We start from the raw sequence: 22,564 nt of genomic DNA, 5'->3' as shown, positions 1-22,564 counted from the left end.
GAGCGGCCGTTCACACGATCAATAAAGTAGGTCGGCCTGGGCCTTGCAGCATGACATAATAAGGATCGGGTTTGATCCCGACCAGTGATATACTGGGAGATCTATGGTTCTTTGTCTGGGGAAAAAACAGCCTGGCAGCTCCTTATCGCTCACGATGACTGGATCTTTTACGCCACCTCCTGGATGAATATGGACACTATAGTAGAGACCCAGTTATCGTCTCTACTGTACAGTATCCTCCAGATCCACGTTTACTGACACGCTTAGTATAGCTGTGTGTAGTTTAACAGGTAGAGCATGGCAGTAACAATGTCAGGTTTAGTGATTTGATTCACATTGGGGTCAAAAATGCATCGCTGTTGTCATGTGGAAACTTTATAACTCCGATTTTGATGATTTTCAGTTTTTCACTTCAACTTGAGAAAATTCTCCAACATATCCCATTTGATTTTGAAAGGTTTTCATAAGCCCAAGAGGTCAATGTTAAGTAATGAGCTATATTTTATGCAAAGAAAATGTTGAAATGATATCTTTATTCAATTCTTTATTCAAAGGAAATTATTTAAAATATTTACTTCTTTTATTTTAAGAAAGACAGTTGTTATAATTATTGGAACCATGACACCCAAACCCACCTTTAATCCTAAATTTCATGAATGTTCAATATAAGCAATTTAAATATGACCCATATTGATCATAAGATGTGATATGTTCCTTTTAGATGTTCTGTTGAGCATTTAGAAGAACCTCTTGAACACATACAGCACCTCGTATATCATTTGAAAGCAGCGTAATTATTTCCAACATCTTTAAGTGTAGAATACACGGTTGAGATGAACCTGAAATGTCGATGTTTTGCGGTTCTCAGGCAGCAAAAAACCCGACACACTCCCACTCCCACCTTGCTTACCTGATACTGAAGACACTGCATGCAGCCATCTGGCTTATTGCCACTGTGTATTAAGATACAGATGATGCATTACAGTCCCGACTCTCTCTAGGGGACAGCAGAAAAACAGGCGGGAGAAACCCCAAGTCTAAAATAAACCAACTTCATTATCATAATATTCTACTTAATTATTAATTTTAGACCGAACCTATACATTTGGAATTTATCAGTTTGAGTAATCTTGGCTTTTTTTTTTGGTATTGTTGAAGTTTTGATTTGTTTCCCAATAGTAAGTAAGTAAAGTAATAGCATTTCAAAACTTTGTTTTGAAAAGTGCTTTATAATTAACAATAATAATAAAAAACAACCCACAATGGTTCCAATTATAGCTTTATGTTCCCCCACCAACTGAACACATTACTGACTCAACAGGGAAGCCTGCACTGTACCACAGCAAATAAATTTGATTCATATCTGAACAGTGTGAGGCTAGTGGTTAAACTCGATGGTATTGTGCCACTATCATGACTTTAATAAGACGTTATATTGAATTCAAATGAACAGTTAAAGGCTTTAATTAGCTTTGCCAATATGTTTATCATACTATATTGAAAATAAAGTTGTCAAAACATTATAGCATTTTGAAAAACCAAAATGTTTTTCTGAGCCTTTTGAAACCTTTTTTTCATGGGACAGAACATGCAGTAACCAGAACATGTAATGAATCGTTAACTGTGTTTTCGGCTTGTAATTACCAATGTTTCGGGAGAATGCCGAGTTCAATGCTTCACAGTATTGTTGCTGTGTATGGCAGAATGCCTTATTACACAACTGCTCGGTGTCTGCTGGAATCTTATATTACTCATTTCTGTAGAGCACGGCATGCAAGTCAGCATTTCCTTGCCCTGTGTTTAAGCAAAACCTCAGCAGCTGACATCCTCTTTCATCGTCACATGCAGCGCTACAAGGAGCTGTTAGACTTGGCACTGTGATAAATTACAAAACATTGATAACCCATTTGAATAAGTAGAAATGGAAATCGGAGTGAGCATACAGCACACAAACCCAACACAAACATTCACGCATGGAAACCTGTTGCATCTTTTCATCATTCAGTTTATTTTCTAATGCCTTGCTCACTGTCATATACCTAATTTCCCAATAACTTAGGAAACACTTAGAAACAGCATATGGTAAATGAATTCTTAGTGAACATAAAATTCATGAGGGGAAAACAGGTAAGATTCACTCCTGTACAGTAACATGTTTCTAAAAGTAAGACTCGTCAAGTCTTGCACTTTTAAAAGAGAATTGCTTAAATGACAATTATAATGGTAAGTGTTTGTACATGACCAGAAAACCAAAAAAATGATTGTGCAAAGTATCTGACGGATATAAGAAAACGAGTAAGATCACATCCAAGCCTTCTTTTGAGTACATCTCATCTTTTGGATGTAAAGCTACTGGGAGACATTTACATGGTCGCCTCTGCAGCTTATTGACATAATTCATTTGACCATACATCCTTCTCACTGGGACATACATGAGATCAGTGATGTCCCTTCCGGAAAGACCCATTTCAATTAAGTGTCCATTAAGTTAAAAAAGGCGAACCTTTTTTTAACTTTTACCCCGCCCCCCTATATATATATATAGCAGAAAACAAGTCAAGCACTTAAAATGCAGGCAAATTCTAAGGCAACATGTGAACTAAAAACAAACAATATACTGTATAGGGAGGTACAGGCTGCTCTGTCTTTCCCATACCAGATAAAAGAATATTTTCTAATGCAAAAATGACACCATAGCTATCATGGTGAACTACAAGTGAACTACTGAATAGAAAAGACAAAAACATCAACACGCAAAACAATACTGAAGTCATAATAAAAACGTTTTAACTTTCAGTAAATCACCCGTTCCCTTCATTTGCTCTGGTTTTGCGAGTAAAAGCAAACTAGTTCTCATTTTTAGAACATTAAGAGCAAATCGTTAACACTGCATCCCTGTTTTTGAAGCCTAACCAAGTTTTTTTTGTGGTTTTTTTGTTTTGTTATAGAGGTACCTGCAGCACACAAACCCCAAGTCATTCCTTTTTTGCACGTAATCGATGTTCAAGGTGTTCTCTGACATACATCCCTCACTGAACTGAATAAAGCGTACATCAAATACCTCGAGACAGGTCAACAGGTACGGTGGTCTCTGTCAAGTCTCATGCGCATGATTAGAAAAGGGAGAGGGTTAGAGATAACTACATACATTGACTTAAGGAGGGGTATTTTGCATAAAAGGGATAAAATGCGCATACTGTAGAATGGATTTAAACAAAAAAAAAATCTCCCTCAGAACTCTTAAAAACACCAAATTCTGCATATAAGTCACACTTTTTTTTTTTTGTCGAAAAAGCCATCTCGGTTTTCACATTCTCGAGGACGTTTTCGTGACCCCTCGGCCACGTTAAAAAGGTCCGATCGATCCGCTGGAGGACAGTGAGGAGCGGACACACACACACACACTGACCAGGCAGCCCAGAGGCCCTGAGAGCAAAAAAGGTAAAAACACACGACCCTCCCTCACTGGCCTGCCGTCGGGCCACAGCAGTTCCTCACAGCTCAAGAGACGTCCCGACCCAAGGAGTCCACCGACAGCAAAAAAAAACATAAAACATTAAAAAAAAAAAAACAGTCCATCCCTTTGCCCTGTGAGGGTACAAAGCACACCAGCATAGTTTGGGGCTAAAAGGATGGGATGCAGTGATTGTTTGGTCTGCTATCACAGAATATACTGTGAAGATGTGCAAATGTATGTACAGGAGAGGAGGAGGAAGAAGAGGAGGAGGAGGAGGAGGAGGAGGAGGGGGACTTGCTATCGTTGCCTGATTGAGCGCACATCTCCCGCCGTCCTTTTATCCCGTTGATCAACAGAAGGGGTCTACAACGCAACATGCAGGAACACAGTATAATGCAGGTCTCTTTACAACGCAGGGCACCGGGAAACAACAATACGTCTGTGCATGAGAGCGTCAGAGCATGAGAGCGGGGTAGTGTCGTGTCTGTGGAGGGGTTTGAAGTCTTACTACAGTTAACCTGGGGCAGCGGGGAGGGGGGGCGGGAGCGGGACAGAGGACATGGGACCGGTTCATAAGTCTCTGAACGACGACGCACTCTGGAGGGGGATGGAGAGGTGTTTGCCCGATCACGAGGTTCCCTGTCTCTTCTGTTGCTGGACCCGGATCAGCTCCAGCTGTTTTTTGCACTTCTGGTAGTATGTGGACAGGCTCTTGTTCTCCTCCAGCAGCTTTTTGTGCTCCTGCACCAGACGGGACGTGTTCTGCTGGTCCTTCTCGTCTTGGTCCAGTTCGGCGATGAGCTCCTTCCTGCACGCATGCAAAACCGCAGCAGCTCAGTGATTTGAACCAAAATTACCATTATAAGGTTACAGTAGCTATGACATTTTATTTTCTCTGGACCAAACTAATGGGCTATTTTGTACAGATTTCAACCTGTTTGAATTGGGAAAACAACATTGCAAGCAGTTTTAGATACCAATTTCTCCATGGGTTCAATGGGTGTCCATTTAACATTTTCCCACCTAATTATGAATAAGGAAATAGTCTTTCAAAAGCCATTTTCATAGGATGTTAGAACAGCAAGCACTACTTGACCAGATTAGCCTGATATAGAAAAAAGGCACTGCAAAAGTAAACACTGGATAGCTTGAGAGAAAATGCTGATTCTGTGTGGTAGATTCCCCATGGTCTATAAATATGAGATGAGCTCTTTAGTCAAACACAGTTGTTCCAACATGCTCTTCTTCTACAGCTTAGAATGGCTGTTGCCTTGGATTTGTCTGCTAAATTTGGTAATTGCCTTTGGGTGGCTTTCTGCACACTCACATGCCCACATTAAAATACATTTATCATCTGATGTTGGCTCGGTATGGCCCTGTTTATTCTGCTGGCCTTACGACAGCACATGCATAATGAGAAACATTTCCTTGGTCGCAGTGTGCTTTAAAGCATATTGAATTAGCTCCACACACACAAGCCAAACCTTTTTTTCCAAGCACAAAGTGCCCAACTACAGGAGGTGAAGACCGGTCCAACTAGTCGGACGTCTGTTTCATCACATGTGCTGCGTAGGAGGTGAGAAGTTCAGCCAGACTTACTTTCTCTGGATCAGCAAGGCGATCTCCGTTTGCACTTTCAGGTACTCCTGGGCCATTTTGCAGTGCTGCTCAAACACAGCCATGGACTCTTTGGAGTTGGGACAAGGAGCGAGGGGCTGGAAATAACCATGCATGTTGCCATTAATTGATTTAGAAGCCATCCAGTCAGGCCTCGCTGCAAAATGTATTTATATCAATCATAAGCGTAGTTTGAGCAGATAATAATACACCGAATATCTCACTGCTGCGGCCTATGTGTATTTATACTGACATTCCACTTTTTAGATGGCATCATTTTTTTTCAGTCTGAGTAGAGAGATAATCCCTACATAATTGAGTTGATACTAGCAATTTACAACGTCCTTCAATTCATCTTTGAGAGGAAAGCGATGTGCTACAACACAATCAAAACATACTTATTTACTGATTCAGTGCAGCTTATATCTGAAAATGTTTTTAATGAAACACACAAACATGTTATGGTGCTTGGTTTGCTACACCAACAGTTGAATCGAGGTACAGACTTGTTATGCAGAGTGTAAAGGTAAAAAAAACACGGGAGTTGCATTATATTGTGTGCGGTATACATTTTTCTTTTTTTCCCCTCAAGCTGATTTCCTTCACACCAGCACCGATTGAAACCTATTTTTCTGGGCTGTGCATTCTCTTCTGATTGATAGATATGGACGGCTGGCTGGAACAGTAGGAACACCACCATGAGAGAGAGAGGGGGCACTGGAAGCTGGATGGATCGCCTACCTGCAGCTGGTGATCCAGGGTGAGATACGCCATGGGAATGGAGTTGTCTGAGCCGTTGGTGTCTGGGCAGGAGAGAGAGCAAGAGCTGTGTTTGGTTTTTTTTCCCCCTGATTGCACAGGAACAGTGTGAGCTATGTCCACAGGCCGCAGTTATCAATAGCAACCACAAGTCTTTCATCAGAAATAGCCCCCCCCCCCCGTCCCTCCTCCTCCTCCTCCTCCTCCTCGTCAGCTTGGGTTGACCACAGACCGGTGCCTTAAATCACTGATCAGGATTACGTAATGTCTGCAGTGCTGCTTGACAGATTTACACAACCGTGCACAATGACACCGCTGCCATTACAGCCACAGTGGTAAAAGGGTGACAAAATTGATTGGAGAGGCCGATTTCAATCAATCAATCCAGTTGTAAAATTCAACCTTCACTTTTTCCTTCCTCTCGACCGAGGAAGACATGGAGCTTGTTAGCAGCACTTTGCAAACAGAGCCAACAACGTGTATGCTAATAAACAACAAATAAATGGATTTAATGGTGTACTAAAAAACAAACAACAGATGGTAAAATTAAAAGTGAATCCATGAGTCATTCTAGAATATCCTCTTGGTTCTGTGTCTGTCTCCGTTTTCATAATCATATTCAAATTTCATATTTAAATATTTTATGAAGAGGAAGAGGGAAAAAGCTGATTGCAGACATCTGCCACTAATGCATTTCAAGTTTTACGGAAATGTGGGTAAAATATTATTCTTTAAGTGCAATTTTTATGTTTTCTCGCCACATTCTCTCTAGTGTGATTTTGTCGTAATGGTCGAATTTATCGAAGACGGTGATGTGAGTGAAGCGGCTGTCTACCTGTGGGGTCATCTGGGGAGAAGTACCCTCTGCTGCTCGTCTTATCGGGCGGCATCATCCTCACGCTGGGACTGGAGGACCTGCTGCTGTTCCTGCTCCCCTGCAAGTGGACGGCAACACTGTCAATCATCTGGGAAGCCAATCAGAGCTGCTGAGTTTTGGAGTTACAAGCATGTGGTCAGGAGGACACAAAACGCAGGAAATAATACAGGGAAAGCAGAAAAAGTGTCCGACTGAAATGGAAAAAAAACAAAAAACAAAATATACATCTCTAAGTCTCCTTGTGATATTGTATAACATGTACTTATGTCCTCATACATGTTCTGCAGCAGTTAAGTAAATCATGCTTATTCTGACATATATATACACTAAATGAGTCTTACTGACCTTTCATTTTAATTTTTTTTATTTTGCTCATTTGTAATTATCAACAGAGAGTTGGAAAGAATGCCTACATGCCAGTGATGAAGACACTCAAAGGGATGTTGATCTTAATGTTGGAGATCGATAGCTAACAGTGTCACACCAGAAAAGTGTACTGAAAAATGAAAAGCTTGGACCAAAGTCTAATGTGGTTTTCAAAGTGCCAACCTGGTCCCGAACCATTTCAATTAATAAACAAAACTTTCTATCGTGAACAGCTTTCTACAGCTGGAGAATCTCACAGGAAGCAGTGGGATAGCTGGTGAAAATACACAGAATAACCTATGGATTAGGTGTCAAAGATAACACACTCCCATTTAACGCATATATGCACTTCTGCCTTCCTTCCTTCTGCATCTGCAAAGTTGTGGCAGAACTGTTATTTTACATCTGTTTCAACCTAGGATGGATTTAATTGGCTCTATTAGTTACAATGCTTTATAATGAATTCGATCTGGCCAAATCTTAATGCAATTAAAATGAAAATAATGATTCAAGTTGAATTAAATTGCGAGTCAAAACTAATAAAAGTAATCCCAAACGCAACAGGATTATTTTGTAGGCTACGGCATCACAACACACACATTACATCAATCTGACTCGAATCTAATTTTATCAACTTGTAATGTTTCAGAGTGTCTCTCTAGATCAAATACAGTAGGGGGCGTACAATCAAAATAGTCCAATAGAGGAAATGCACATCCTTAGTGTGAAACAAAAATAAATGATCAATTGCACCGTGACGCCGCTTTGAGTGGGAAGTTGATCCCACAGGCAGCACAGAACGAACTATCTTCTTCAGCAACAATATTTTTGTACAAAGAGTCAAGTTTTTTCGTGAACTCTGAGTGACCTTTTAACTGCGCAGAGCTGAGGTGAGACAAATATAGAGACCGATGTTTCGGAAAGGCAGGCGGGAAAGCGCTTAGCCAAGGGGATTATTTGAAGGCTGCATATGACGCGGAGCTGTCCCTACACGTATAATGTCTTCATCTTCCTCGAGTTGACATATCAAACGCATCTCATACTCCCGAGGGAATTCTTTCTCTTGACAAAGGCATCGAATCCTTTGAGAGACGCCATCAGTAAAAACATCCAAAACACTTCACAGAAGGAGATGGATGATGATAGCGGCATACATTAAGAGAGAAGAAAAAAAAACCTGCTTCTTTGTGTGAGTTTTAAAAGATAAAAGTGAAAGCTAAGCAATGATCTAAAACAGTATTGTAGGTATTGGGAGAGGAAACTAATCAACTGTGCCTTAAGGATCTATCATGAAAATACAAAATAGACTGTCAGCTTTAGATTATACACTACTAGTCAAAAGTTTGGAGTAATATGACTTTTAAGAATATTTAGTGTCTGTGTGTGTGAATCAGTGGCAGACAGACAATAACATTCAAGTTCCCTTTAGCTTGGTTTTTAGTATGTACACTACCAGTCAAAAGTTTGAACACATCTGATTGAATGTACTATGTTTTTCATTATCTTAAAGCCATTCTGATGTAAAGGCTTATGCTTAAATGCTAGAAATTTGTTTCTTAGACAAATATAAATAGTGAAGTTGATGCCTATGTATGAATTTCTTTCCAAAGCCTTTGCCTTTCCATCAAGGCAAAGGGCGGCTACTTTAAAGAATCTAAAATATAAGATAGTTTTGATTTGTTTAACACTTTTTTGGTCACTGCATTTGTGTTATTTCATAGTTTTGATGTCTTTACTATTATTCTAAAATGTGAAAAATAGTAAAAACACAGAAAAATGCGTGTGTCCAAACTTTTGACTGGTAGTGGAAGTATTTATTAGCCTCCATGTTTAAAGATGTTGAAACAATAATACCAGCAAAACAGACCGATTTCAGCTCCCTGTCCCAATACTCACTCTAAGCTTCAACAAGATCAAGCTCACCAAAACTTCTGCTGTCGACTACTTCTGTCTGTGACTGTGTCTTACCTGGCTGGACTCTGTGCCGATCCCTGGCAGGTCCTGCACAGATCGACGTCTCTGAGGCTCACAGGTGGCTGTGGATGGGATGGAGGGAGAAAGACAGACCAAGAAACAAGAGAGGAGAAAGCATGAGACCCATAAGAGGTTGCAGGGAGGGGGGGGGAGGGAGGGAGGGAGTCGCGTCTGTGTCTGCTTGTGGCTCGAGGGAGATCCAGATCCGCAGAGCCACACAGGGACAGCTGCACAGATTTAACCCCCTGCGCCCTGGCCTGTCAACATGCGCTCTGGCACGGTTGTAACGTGACCATAGCACAAACACCTCCCACTCCCACCCCATTAACACTGCACAACAACCTCACACACACACACACAAACACAGCACCGCAGACCAGTCCTACCACATGAATAGCTGAGCCTGCTTGTGTGACATGTGTTTGCGCAGACTGGCTTGTTTGGGTTGGGGGGGGGCAGGTGGCGATGCTGGGAACTATTTAAGGGTTCACGCAGCGCAGGGCAAGGCCTCAGACAAGGCCGGTGGGCAGGGGGTCGCTGGCGGCGGCGGCGGCAGGCGCTACCCTCCCTAGCCGTCGCTCAATCATCTCCCGCGGAGGTAAACACGAGGTGAAGCTAGCCTCGCCGGCGTCCGCGGAATAACTGCATATATTCCAGCTATCCTGCAGTCAAAAGATATTACCAGTTCTATCTCCTTTGAAAGAACTGCAGCAGTGTCTTCGCGGTCACATCTTGCTATCCAAATACAAAGTCGTGACAGCTGTTGTGAATTATCCAGATATGACAGCATTGTGGTCCTCATAACTGCCACACAGTTATTACTGTCTATTTCACGGACCACCACCAAAGCATATGAATGCGTGTAACTAAAGTGGTAGTGAATGAGGATTTCTCTCCATTATATTCCAAGCAGGTTCAACGTAAAGCAATGTAGTTTACTGGGTTCCAAAAATTTACATTTCAAAATTTTGTACGTTTTCAAGAACCTGATTTCTTTACAGGGTTTGAAGATTAGATTGTGGTCAGTGTTCAATTTGATCTTCACTGATGGTGGCAATCATACGGCCTATCACTGCTGTCGGGTGAAAACCTGGTATCTCCAACACATTCACTGTTCAGGAGCTAAGAAAAGCAGCCATGTTTTCAGCTTGACCACCACGCATTTAGGGTTTTATAAGCCCAAGGATGGCAGACTTTTTTCAAGCCATAGAAGACCAATTAAAGCAAAAACATGAAAATCACTAAAATTGGAGTTACTATGCTTTCATAAGACAGCAGTGATGTGCAATTATGCAAAATAACAGTGAGTTCATCATGAAGTCATATATACTGCACAACGTTTTTCCACACTATTCCAGACTGTTTGTGCAATTCCCAAACTTTGCAAGGCCTGGGATAGATCAAGTTAATTTATCACACTTGTTCAGACTTTAAACCAAAGAAGGAACCCTGGTTTTGCTTGATACTAGCTAACTGCAGGCTGACTACAGGCTCTATCCATGGCACAATGGAGAGGCAACACACAAGGACATGTAAGCAAACAATAAGCACTCCAAAACAAATCACCAAACAAGTGTTGGATTTCCACTCTCCGCATCTGTCAAGTGAAACACTACGCTGCATCCATCATTTGTTTCTCATGTAACACTGACGTCATTTTCTGTATTGAATTAAATTTCAATTGGTACTATTAAAAACAAGCATTTGTCACAAACAGATTTTTGGTAGCTGTCCCACACACACACACTTGGAATAAAGTCAGTCTACTGTTACATAAAACTATTATGCGATTTGAATGCCAAATCAGAACTTCCAGCCATTAATTCTAAATCATAACTGCATGGAGCCTGGGGATTCATGTGCTGGGGGAAATGACTGACGTACAGGTGTGCACATGCAGTGATAACAGTGTCCTACCTTTAATAACAACGTGCATCAGCTGACTCCCTTAGTCACTGGATTTAATTAGCCACTCATTCAACATGTCTCACACGGCTCCAAAATAGAAGCCTTTTTTGACATCCAGTACTGTCCCCATTTCTTTCATCCCTATCTCTGCTTGTAATAATAGCTCTGACCCTCAATGTGAGAGAAATTAATCAAAATGACTTTTTCAAAGTTAATGGATGTAAAGAGAGCGAGAGGGGCAAAAAAATAAAAAAAAATTAGCCAAGCTTTCACAATGTCCTCTATGCATGAAAGGCAAGGACAAGCTCAAATGCAGAGTGCTGGGGTGCTGATTTACTCCCGCTCCCGTGATCTGCAGCCAAGCCAGAAAGATGACTGAGAGAACGGGGCCATGAGTTATGAATCTTATCTCATCTGTGTCACCCAATCTGATGCAATATGCTGATTGGATTTCCTGAAGTCCGACAAACAGTTTGTTGTTTTTTGACACTGGTGACAGAAAGTCTTTATGAATCTCTGGGGAAGCTTAGCTATGCCTTCTGAATATTTGGGACCAGCATTTTGGGTGTAAGAGGGGACCGCAGATGAGAAAGCTCCCATGTTAACTCATGTTCCGCTTCTGTCCAAACAAAATACAAAAGACAGAGAGAAATAAGACGAACACTCTGATGTGTGTTACTCCAGGACGAGCACAGTTATTATAATCATTACTCCAGTGTATTTCATTTCAATTAAATTTTCAATTATGGATTTTGTTGATCAGACAGGAAATTGGCCTGAGACTTTTGAAAAATAACAAGCTTAATGGGAATGAGGACTGATTTGAAAAGTGCTTCAGCGGGGCTATACTGTGTGGAGTATCCCATGGAGTGACAAACAGGAGAGGGCCATGTCAGAGCAGAGCAACCCGTGGGTTCAGCCAAGCCAGCGCCACCCGGGCACCAGGAGGCCCAGCGGTCCACTGATACCTGTGACGACGATCTTGGGGACATCCAGAATGGTGCCGAATGATGCCGTTTTACGGTGGCCTCGTTTATACTGGGGGCGTGCTGCAAAAATACACATACACACACACACAGCTGCGTACACAAGCATGCAGACTAAGACAAGACGGGTGCCCAGAGCTGGACTGGAAATGTACCAAGGGTCACTTCCTTGTGTCCCTCTGGGCCAACACACACATGCAGAGCGTACATTGTACATGCAAGGGCAGCATGCACCCTGTCCATTCCAGAGGCTGTGGAGGGGCACCGTGGAGCAGGGCAGCTGCTGGCAGGCACTGCATTGAATTTCTCAGCACAGACAGTAGCGGCCATTCAGCTCGAATGCTGTTTGGACAAAAACCTCAACAAGGCAAACTAAGGACATAACTCCCAGGGGTATTGATGCTCACATTACAGGAACTCAGGATGGATGAACCTTTGGAATGACTCTATTCATTAAAGTTTGAAGAAATAAAAGGGAGTCCACGTAGTGTAACATAGCAAACAAGGATAAAACCCTGACATACACTCGCTCTTCAAATCAAAAACGGTATGTGGAGAGCTTCTAAGGTTTAATTTAGACATGACAGGGCCGGTGAGTATGCTGCATTCTGTTTGAGCCTTTGACGGAGGGGAGATGACTGACAGCCGGGTTTGACGGGGCCTCAGCGCTCAGGGGCATATGGATGCGTTTGTATGAGAAATTAATCTTCACCTCAATGTGATGAAAGCAGATGAAACGGAACTTGACTTGGGAAGCCAGGAGAGCAGCTTCTTGTGGACTTGGAAAGGCCTCATTCAAACGAGACCCACCTCGTTAACTGAAACGATGCTACTACATGCCTTTCCTAAGTAACGTTTCATGTAAAACAGGGAATTCATACGGTTTAAAATCAAAAGGTCATGCCAGTGTGCCTTGATAAGCTCATCTCGCCGGGTTCCACGTTTGGCTTGGTGCTGTGTAGTTTCTGACATTACCTGCAGGTGCAAATGGCATCTTGGGCTCCAACTCTGACAGGTCAGCACTCATTCTTTTGCTGTCAGAGGACGCCAGGCACTGCGTTCGTGCAGACAGGCTCTCAACGCTGCCCCCTCTGGAGAGAGGCAGAGTCCTCAACGGGTCTCCCTGCAAGAGCAAACACAAGAAACACAACCAAATCTGTCACTACCACAACTCTTTCTGATAAATGCATCTATGATTTTACACATAACTTAATCTATAAATTATCAGTCAAAAGTTTGGACATACCTGATTGAATGTACTATGTTTTTCATCATCTTAAAGCCATTTTGATCTAAAGGCTTATGCTTAAATGCTAGAAATTTGTTTTTTAGACAAATATAAATAGTGAAGTTGATGCCTGTGTATGAATTTCTTTCCAAAGCCTTTGCCTTTCCATCAAGGCATCAAGGCTACTTTAAAGAATCTAAAATATAAGATAGTTTTGATTTGTTTAACATTTTTTTGGTCACTGCATAATTCCATTTGTGTTATTTTGTAGTTTTGATGTCTTTACTATTATTCTAAAATGTGGAAAATAGTAAAAATACAGAAGAATGTGGTGTGTCGAAACTTTTGACTGGTAGTGTTTCTATTATTACAACAAAAAAAATGACAGAAATGAGGGGAGGTAGGAGTGTGGTTTTGCCTTTGGCTTGAAGTGCGGTGCAAACTGAGGCGTTATCTTGATAGTGTCGTTGCTCCCTTGAGAGTCACTGTGCTCCATGTTTGCGTCGCTTTTGTTGCTTGTGCTGGTGCAAGTGTAGTCCACATATGAACCTGTTATTCCCCAAAAGAGAGAGAGACCGGGAGACAAGTTTTCCAGTTTATCTCAACAACTGTTACATATTTGAAAAACACACTGAAAATAATTAAAGCGACAGATGCTCTTCAAATTGGGGATGCACTGATAGCACTTTTTCACTCCTGATACAGGTTCAGAGAGTACTGGCTCATACTGTACAGTGCCAAACCTTTACTTTTACTCAACAATATAGACTTATATCCTCTCTGGACGGCATTAGTATTACCAGGAGAGGTAATATATTTGATTTTTGCCCATACACAGCAGTAATTTCAGTCCGTCATCTGGACAGTAAAATAATTTACTGGCCGACCGTGGCAATTCAGAGACACACCCGTGCGAATGTGTCACAGTGTCAGCCACAGTACAGCAAAACTCTCTTCAAGTGGCTCCATATTGTTGTAAAGCCCCACCACTGGTTATATGGGTCTTGTAATACAGATGCCAGGTGCACAAGACGGTAACTGTGTGAAACACCAGATGTTGATCCCAGTGGGATTAAAACTGCATAAGGACGTCTGCGTCAAAATACCATAGATACTTTCAGCCAGAGAAAATCATTGACATGTTTCCAGACAGGATAAAATTCCTGGGGTCCTGAGGTAATAAACACCAGTCACTAGACTCAGGGCTTTAGTACCAGTATGTGGTCACTGGACAAAAGGATTTGAGATATAATGCATTTTTCTCAATTTGAGAGCTCTAACATTCTTCTATGTGTTGATAGTCACTTTACTTTGACATCTGATCTCGGATGCCAATACCCTAACCTTCCTGGTATTGGTCCAATATCAGGTATGAGTACCAGTGCATCCCAAGATTTCAGAGTAGACCACTGTACCTGTACTAGTTGCAGAGTTGCTCTGTCCCTCATCTGAATACTGGTATGGATATTGCAAGGGTTCATCAGATCCTGGGAAATACTGGAAAAACAGATTGAAAGGAAAGGTAAGTATGGTTGGGAAGTGTTTGGATTTTATCAGCCCCACTTCCAATTTGCTGATCCTTTTCATTCCTTAATAATTCTCATCATGGTAATTTTTGTAAGGAAAAAAAATGTTCAGGAATAAATAGTGAGAAATAAAATGTTGCTACAAAAAACAAGCATGTTTGTATTAGCATTAGAATTAATATTATAATTACTTTAATTAGTAAATTATATTTAACTAGCAATTTTGTGCACTGAAAAATGTCACCTTCCACCCTCATTAAGCCAAGCCAAACTTGGCTTAATTAAGTGCTTATTAGTTAATTTGCAGTCAGCCATGCCTTCATCTAGCTTTGTAAAGTAGAGCAAGGTGGAGCTAGGCTATATCATCATCAGTTGTAACACAGTGTAACGAACGATGCAAGTCAAGTTCATCAAACAGTCCTAGAGAGCTACATTAAGCCGGGCACATACTACATGATCTCTGTACTGCTCACATTAATTGAGCTTCTTTCCTGTAGTTTCGTGTCTCACTGATGTAGTGGTGGCACACTAAACAATGTGTGCACAGACGGGGGTCACACAGTAAGATTCTTCACTAGGATTTTGTTGTGAGCGATCTCGATACCCCGCTGCCTCGTGAAAACAAATGCAAAAGGTGACTTTGTTTTCCACCTGATTGTGCTGTAATGGAGTTTGAGAAGGAAGAGCAGCTCACAGCACTCATTATGTGTGTACAAAAAGAAAAAAGTAAGAGGTCTAGATGCCAAATTTGGAGGAAAGAATGGTTGGGGAGATGTGGGCAGCATGGGTTGTCTGTTCTGCAGAGAGTTGGAGGTAAATTATAAAACCCAGATAATAAAGTCCTGGTTTCCGAACAAGATCTCATTGGCTATAGCTGCTCACCGTACTCAAAAATTGTCTTTACATAACCCATACTAGAAGAGTATTGGAGACAAATCAAACGTGTTTCAAAACCTCTGGATGTCTAAGACAGCTCAAAGACTGGGTCAGACTGCCTCTTTTAACCTCAAACTTAATGAGCTTTGGTGACGGCCGCATGCACCAAATTAAATCCGACACAGGGATTTTGTCTCAGACCTCAAAAAGAATCTTGTCTGGGACAGCTGAAGTCGTGAAGTGTGCACCCGGCTTTATGCTGCTCAAAGCAGCTATATGATGAGCGCATTGAGTAGGTATTGATAAGCAGAATCATAAGTCTATCATGTTTATCAATCCTATAAATTCAAATTGGTTCTTGGTTCCCAACTCTAAGGGTAATATCACTATATGATGTTGCATTAAAACATGACTATGACTTTTATCGTTTTCCTGATTTCATTCAGTTCCAATTCACTTTACATTTTACTCTCTGGGCTTTAACAATTTGGCCCGCTTTATTTATTCACCCCATTTTAATGAACCCCTTATTGAGAGGGTAGATGGTGTGTGTGAGGAAGGATTACCCTCATTAGATGAGTCATGATCTTCACTATCTCCTCCATGGAAGGCCGCTGAGAAGGGTCTTTAGACCAGCAGCGCGTCATCAGGCTCTCAATGGGCTTGGGCAGGTTTTTGATTAAAGGTGGTCTTGTGCCTGAACATTAGCACAAATAAACACACAAGCGATGACGCACAATCACAGCAAGTGGAACTGATAACTTTGGGCATCACATCAGACTTGCAAGGAAATAAAGTATTGCTAATGTATGCTAAATCCCAGGTCTCCTGGTGCTAGAACCAGTAATGAGTCAGGGAGACAGATTCAGTAGTGCAGCATATTAAACCTATATCCCCAGGTATTATTAGTGTCCCATTAGTATTCTCCTCCATCCGTCTCTGTATTGGAAGAAACTGCAGGGAGCGCTACACAGGTGAACATGTCTTTTAGTTGCTCTCTTCTTCCAGGCTCTTAACTCATTTAGTCTCCCAGCAGGCCTGGCTGGGCAGCCAGCTTTGAAGGTCCATAGTGATTGACATATAGACACGGGATTCGTGTCCCCACCACCCAATCTTCTGCTCCTTGCCCCCCCACCACCCACCGTCCCAGACTCACCGTTGTGCACAGCCCACATAATGCGAAAGGCCGGTCCTCCAATTTCATCAAAGGGCTTCCTGCGAGTGATCACCTCCCAGAGAATGATCCCCCAGCTGAACACATCACACTTCTCACTGTAATTGCTGCCTGGAAGTACAGAGGAACCCATAGCAACACTTAGGTCCTTTCAAACAGAGAAAAAAAGGCTCAGTTTGACATAGCTGATTGACTGATGAAAGTAATTCTCTGTAGCGCGTTTAAGATGAGAGCGGGGATGTGCCTGGGAAAGCACAGGAGCTTTTATCTCATCTACACTTTCAGAGGGGAGGAGGATGAAAATAAGGGAGCAATTTTACCAAGGAACGGCTCCTGAGTTGCTTAATTACTGTGCCTATTATTGCAAAATTAAAGTGCACATCACACATCTATTTTAAAGTTGCTGCGCTGAGGCATTCTGATAGCATTTCACACTGATGCAAATTAGTTGTAAGGAGCTCATTGCAGGGGCAAATGTGAGTTGTTTAATTGCACAGGAGTCTTGTAACTCCCCTCCAAAAACAAGATAATGACTACCGCTTAATTCATGTTTCCTCCTGATCCCCCTCGCCAAGAACATGTCTCATAATGTATAAATACATTAGGCTACTGGCTGAATGAGAACACAAATTCAACACTGTGGTCTCTCGAGGGAAATAAAGCCACTAGCATCACTCCATTCATCTTCTCACTAGGCTTGGGAGAGTACCATCAATAAGGCAGGAGAGTAAGGTGGATGATGAATCAAGAATTAATGTCTCAATGCTGGGAGAGCTAAGCTGCAATTAAGGTGAAAGGTGACAAAGCAAAGTTGGGTGTTAGAAAGAGCACATATGGGTGAGAAGTTTTATTGGTTGAGGTGGTTCTATGAAAATTACTGTAAATGAAACAATAATAGGATGCATATATTGGCTTTTCAGTTTAATAAATAAATAAAAACTGACAGGGACAGGTACCGAAGCATTGCAAATACTTGAGATGCCACTCATACTTGCCTTCAAATACCTCTGGGGCCATCCATGCTGCACTTCCTTTGTTGTTGGTCATGTGGGTCTGAATGTCGCATGCTGTTCCAAAGTCACATATCTTCAGCACGGTGCCGCCTGCCACTAGAAGTAGGCTGAAACAAAGAAAGCAAAAAAATAAATCCCATTATAGGCTGACAACTCTTTGAACTTGAAAGGGTGAATAAAACAATAGCACCTCCCTGACTTGCTTGTGGAATAAAAACACAGTACTATGCTAACAACTACAAGTACATGGTATAGGCTTCCATATCACTTTAGTGTGTTTGAAGTTTAAGTGATATCCCAGAAACAAAAGCTGATGTTTCAAAACCTTTGAACTTAATATGAATTTACAGAAATGTACTGGAAGCTTTGCAATTGATACTACAATTTTGATGTCAAGTAAACAAAAAAACCCCAAAACAAAAGCCCTTCCTTGGGTTCTCCAGTGACACCAGGATTATCCTTTCTTTTTATGCTATGGAAACTATCACAACTGTCATATTTAACAAGTAGACTTTATGTATCTTGCATACCCAAACCCTCACCAACCTCAGCCACTAGCAATTGTAGTTTATGTGAAAAGGAATAGGAACCTAATTAGCTTCTCTGATTGACTATATTTACTTAATCTTGTAATTTCATGGTATCTAACTTAATCTTAAAATTTCATGGTATCTATGTACCTCAAGTAGCATTATGTATCAGCCTTTAAATTGGATATCATCACAAGCAATGGTAGTGAAAGCATAGGCTAGAAAAACAACTCTGGGAAAGAAAAAAAATCAAATATACAAAAAAATATAAGTACAATAATCCAGAGCTGACAACTTGTCACATTGCATGACCTGGTTATTCCTAGAAACTCCACGACAGTTCCCTAGGAAATGGACCAGCTGGTTATTCACAGAGAGTCTTGCCAGGGGCTTTCTTTCCACCAGAGCCCAATAAACAACCTCTGGGGTCTGAATCCATCAGTACCACTATGTAAAACAGCCTTCCTCACTTGTCAACATGGAACATACAGAAATGGAACAGGAGGCACAGTAGACTAGAAACCACGCTCCAAAGGATTGCTGTGTGACTCAAGAGAAAACTGTGCAGTATTGGTTCACAACATTACATAGCCTGACCAAATCAAAAGTATGTTACGTGCTGTGCAACAAGCTAAATCACATATTGGCAACTTAAACAAATTAAAAAGGGCAGCACAAGGCACTTTGTCGGCACAGTCGAACAGGAGACAACAGAGTGAGAGGTGAGGAGGAGCATACTTGGGTGGCTTGAGGTCCCTGTGAATGAGAGCCTTTGGTTTCATGCCATGGAGATAGGCCACGCCCTGGGAACACTGTAAACACCAGCTCATGGCATGGGAGGCAGTGTAATAGGGGAGGGGTTCAGCACCATGCAGCACTGTGGACAAGAGAGCACAGTCACGACCACAACCACAGACATCGCCAGAAACACACAACAATTACAAACTTCCAAAAGGAACCAAACAGAAACCTAGGCCCTGTAGTGTTTTACTGTCACACGTACACGCAAAAACACCCACATACACAAATCTACTTTTGACTACATTCTCGCTATCTATTCTTTAACAAGATAAATTCTAGGGGCAATCTCAGAATACATTGTTCAAGAATAGTATTCACAGCTGAACTGAATAACATCAAAGTCATGGTAACATAGCTCCCATGAGTAACTTTGATAGAGATTCAGTAAGGAAGGAGAAAAGGTAATTGTGAAGTCTAAAGCACAATGTTCCTTATTCTGGGATGATGTGCAGGTACAGCAAAAACTTGCCAATCCAAACAGGGTGGGAATAGAGGATGTTTGAACCAGCGAAGTGTTCAGAAAACTGAGATATATTTAAATATCAATGCAAGGCCTCTTCAAAGTATGAAACACACATACTCCAAAATTACCTGCATGGCTTCATTTACAGTTGGAATGCCTCTAATTGCATGCATAAACAAAAAAATTTAAAGCACTGCGAACGATTAAGTGCCAACTTAATCTAAATTTAAAGGACTGCGAACCATAAATATGCCAACTTTGTGGCAATTGTGCTCAACTTGGATAAACTTATCACTTTCACCTGTGTATCCACTACTTAGGCTACTGTACATATGATAACAGTTTTGGGATGATGCTACACTAGCTTGTACTATCCACCAAATATACACAATGTGCTACAGTGTTGCATCATGGCAAATTGATAATTACCAGACACGCAAAAGTGAAACTGATACCAATCTTCTCCTTGCACAAATGTTAACTGATCAAAGAGAGTTTTTGCCAAAAAGTTGGTGCATATCTTTAATAAAATGAGATTTTTGCAGAGCTGTTGTTGTTCATTACACCCCATGAGTAACCAGTTCCATTTGTATGTCTAAGGCAGGGACAAGCAAGGCTTTACTGCATGTCACTGTGCAAGGATAATAAAGGAATTGGACAAAAGAAGGAACATGCAAACAGGGGAAAGTCAACTGAACAGGGCTGATTCTCATGTCTGTGCAAGATTATGTTTTTTGTTTCACAAATGGCTTTGTAGGCACAAATGCTGTACAACAGTCATGTTCTTTGGTACAACAACATGTAGACCCACCATTGTACAATGAACCGCCTTCAGCATATTCCATCACCAGGCAGACCTGAGGGGGGAGAAAAACATTAAGAAGAAAGTCTTTCCAAAGGATGCAACAAATAGATAAAACATCATCACTGCTAAATCAGATCATCAATGTAGCAGAGTGTAGTTAGAGAGAACAACCTATTACCAGAATTGTTTAGGCAAACAGCCACAATAATATCAGCGCTGTTAACTTACTGGATTATTGCAAGAGCCATACAACTTCACAATGTTGGGGTGATTCACTCGTGAAAGCTGCCGCAGCTAAAGACAGAGAAGATACATTAAGAACAATTCCTTCAGTCAAGATACTTTGCACTACTAATGAGAAGATGGCACTAATGTGAATGAAACAAACATGTAGAACTGTGACACAAGGTATTTTCTATGTCCAACTAAACATTTTGTAGCAACAACTAACTGGCCCCATTCTAAGGACAACAATAACAACAATACCTCAACAATGAAGGCTTTCCTTTCTGATTCACTCTCAATGGTCTTGATTGCAACATCTTTGCCTTTCCATTTGGCTTTGCAAACAACCCCAAAAGCTCCTCTCCCCACCACCTGAAAATTAAAAGTTAACATTAAAGTTGATTGTAGATATAAGACTTTCATCCCCCAACACTGCAACAACTTTTTACCTTTTGAAAAGTAATGGATTGTAGATCATTTGCTGATTTCTGTCAATGTCTGAGGATATGGAGAGAGTACAATAACAAACAACTTACCTCCTCAACTTCAATGTCCACATAATCGATTTCTTCAAAGGGATATCCAGGAGGTGTTTCGAGCATATCGGCGGATGGTAACGTTAGAGACATTACTAGCTAACGTCAGCTAGTAACTTACTAAAGGCAAACATTTAAAGTACAGACGAAAAAAAGAACAGACACGTCAAATCACAGCTAGCACAACAAGGCGCAGACCACCACTTGCTAGTAAAGACTTGCATTAAAGTAAGTTAGTGGCACAATCACACAACTATCGTTACTCAATGACATAGCTAACCAACATGCGAATACTTTGAAAACGTAGCAGTATGGTTAGTTGTGCCATTTTGTCACGAACTGTCAAACTACCGTAGAAGCTAGCATAGCCTTCACTCAGCTGATATGGTGAAGTTAGCTAACTGGCTAACCGCGTAGCTAAGCTAACTGTAGCTACTGTTGTTGCGCTTGTCACAGAAAAACATGTCTGCTAAAAGTTAGCTTGTGACATAAGTCGAGCTAAGTTACACAGCATCATTGTGGACCAGCATTGGCCACACTCTAAAGCAGTCTAACGTTACCATATCACGAACGCAAATAAAAATCTACTCGAGGCCTAGAATATATTAACGTAGCTAGCCAGCTTACGTTAGCTGGCTGGCCTGGTTGCTAACGTCAGCTAGCCGAGACTTACTAGCTTCATCAATCCAACCCTTCGCAGTTGACTGATCACCAGCGCCGGCTCTCTGGACATGGAGCAACTTTCTACTATTCATGTACAGAAAATTTAAAAACAACGTCCATTATCCAAACGAGTCTTTCTCTACCCACTTGACAGACAGACATAACTTTTTGACAACTCGTCTAGCTAGCTTGCTAGGTGTGTATTTTTATTCTTCGCAGGAGCAGCTCCATCAGGAAGTGTGTGCTCACTGCAATTCTGTCCCTCTGCACTACCTCAGGGCTTTCCAAACTCTATTGGAAAAGGGGTTTTTACCCCAAAATATTAAACTGCTGTTTTCATGACACTGTTGATGTATATTGTATGAGTGTAAAAGCAACTTTTCCTTCGCCACTCTCACTCCTAGTTTTCTTGGAATTTAGACAGGGGACCTACGACCATGGGTTAGAAAGCCCACTCTACCCCTAATATTATTATTAAAAAAAGTTAACAATTGTCATTAATCTTTTCTTTTCCTTTGTTTTGTTTTCTTTTATTTTGGACTTGGCTAAACAGCTATGGCTGACACACACACACACACACACACACACACACACACACACACACACACACACACACACAAGCATTGAGGTTTGTGATTGCGTTGTCTAAATATTGGTTTGGAGCTTCTTCTTTACCTTCTTTCTCAATAGATTTCTCAATTCAGGGGAAGTTGTGCTGACCTTTGATGAAACAACTTAGCCTTGCAAAAGCAAGACCCTCCTTGATAAGAATCAGGCATG

At 41.3% G+C, this 22,564-nt stretch overlaps 1 protein-coding gene across 2 annotated transcripts; it reads right to left on the bottom strand.

The window, feature by feature from the left end:
* Positions 1 to 1,448: 1,448 nt before the first annotated feature.
* Positions 1,449 to 22,004, bottom strand: map3k7 (mitogen-activated protein kinase kinase kinase 7). Of its 2 annotated transcripts, XM_071899211.2 has the most exons (18): positions 21,795 to 22,004; positions 21,122 to 21,241; positions 20,847 to 20,957; positions 20,589 to 20,654; positions 20,367 to 20,412; positions 19,030 to 19,168; positions 17,740 to 17,868; positions 16,731 to 16,855; positions 16,141 to 16,271; positions 14,588 to 14,669; positions 13,591 to 13,721; positions 12,920 to 13,067; positions 11,927 to 12,007; positions 9,045 to 9,112; positions 6,669 to 6,768; positions 5,816 to 5,877; positions 5,057 to 5,172; positions 1,449 to 4,265 (listed from the first exon to the last, which is right to left on the bottom strand). In XM_071899211.2, exons 2-18 carry the CDS (start codon positions 21,212 to 21,214, stop codon positions 4,085 to 4,087), a joined length of 1,809 nt encoding a protein of 602 aa, XP_071755312.1. In that variant the 5' UTR covers positions 21,215 to 21,241; positions 21,795 to 22,004; the 3' UTR covers positions 1,449 to 4,084. The 2 variants fall into 2 exon arrangements, with proteins under 2 accessions (XP_071755312.1, XP_071755313.1); XM_071899212.2 differs by lacking the exon at positions 11,927 to 12,007.
* Positions 22,005 to 22,564: the final 560 nt, after the last annotated feature.

This window comes from Centroberyx gerrardi, chromosome 18 (assembly GCF_048128805.1).
Source record: "Centroberyx gerrardi isolate f3 chromosome 18, fCenGer3.hap1.cur.20231027, whole genome shotgun sequence".
In the NCBI taxonomy this organism is placed as follows: domain Eukaryota; kingdom Metazoa; phylum Chordata; class Actinopteri; order Beryciformes; family Berycidae; genus Centroberyx; species Centroberyx gerrardi.
This window is presented reverse-complemented; position numbering and strand designations above follow the sequence as displayed.

Excerpts from the sequence above, each read along its gene's own strand:
- map3k7 (XM_071899211.2), bottom strand. The coding sequence starts at position 21,214 with ATGTCTCTAACGTTACCATCCGCCGATATGCTCGAAACACCTCCTGGA. Across the intron at positions 19,169-20,366 it reads AGGCGGTTCATTGTACAATG|TGCTGCATGGTGCTGAACCC; the intron begins GTGGGTCTACAT and ends TCTTGTCCACAG. Across the intron at positions 4,266-5,056 it reads GCCTTGCTGATCCAGAGAAA|GAAGGAGCTCATCGCCGAAC; the intron begins GTAAGTCTGGCT and ends GCATGCGTGCAG.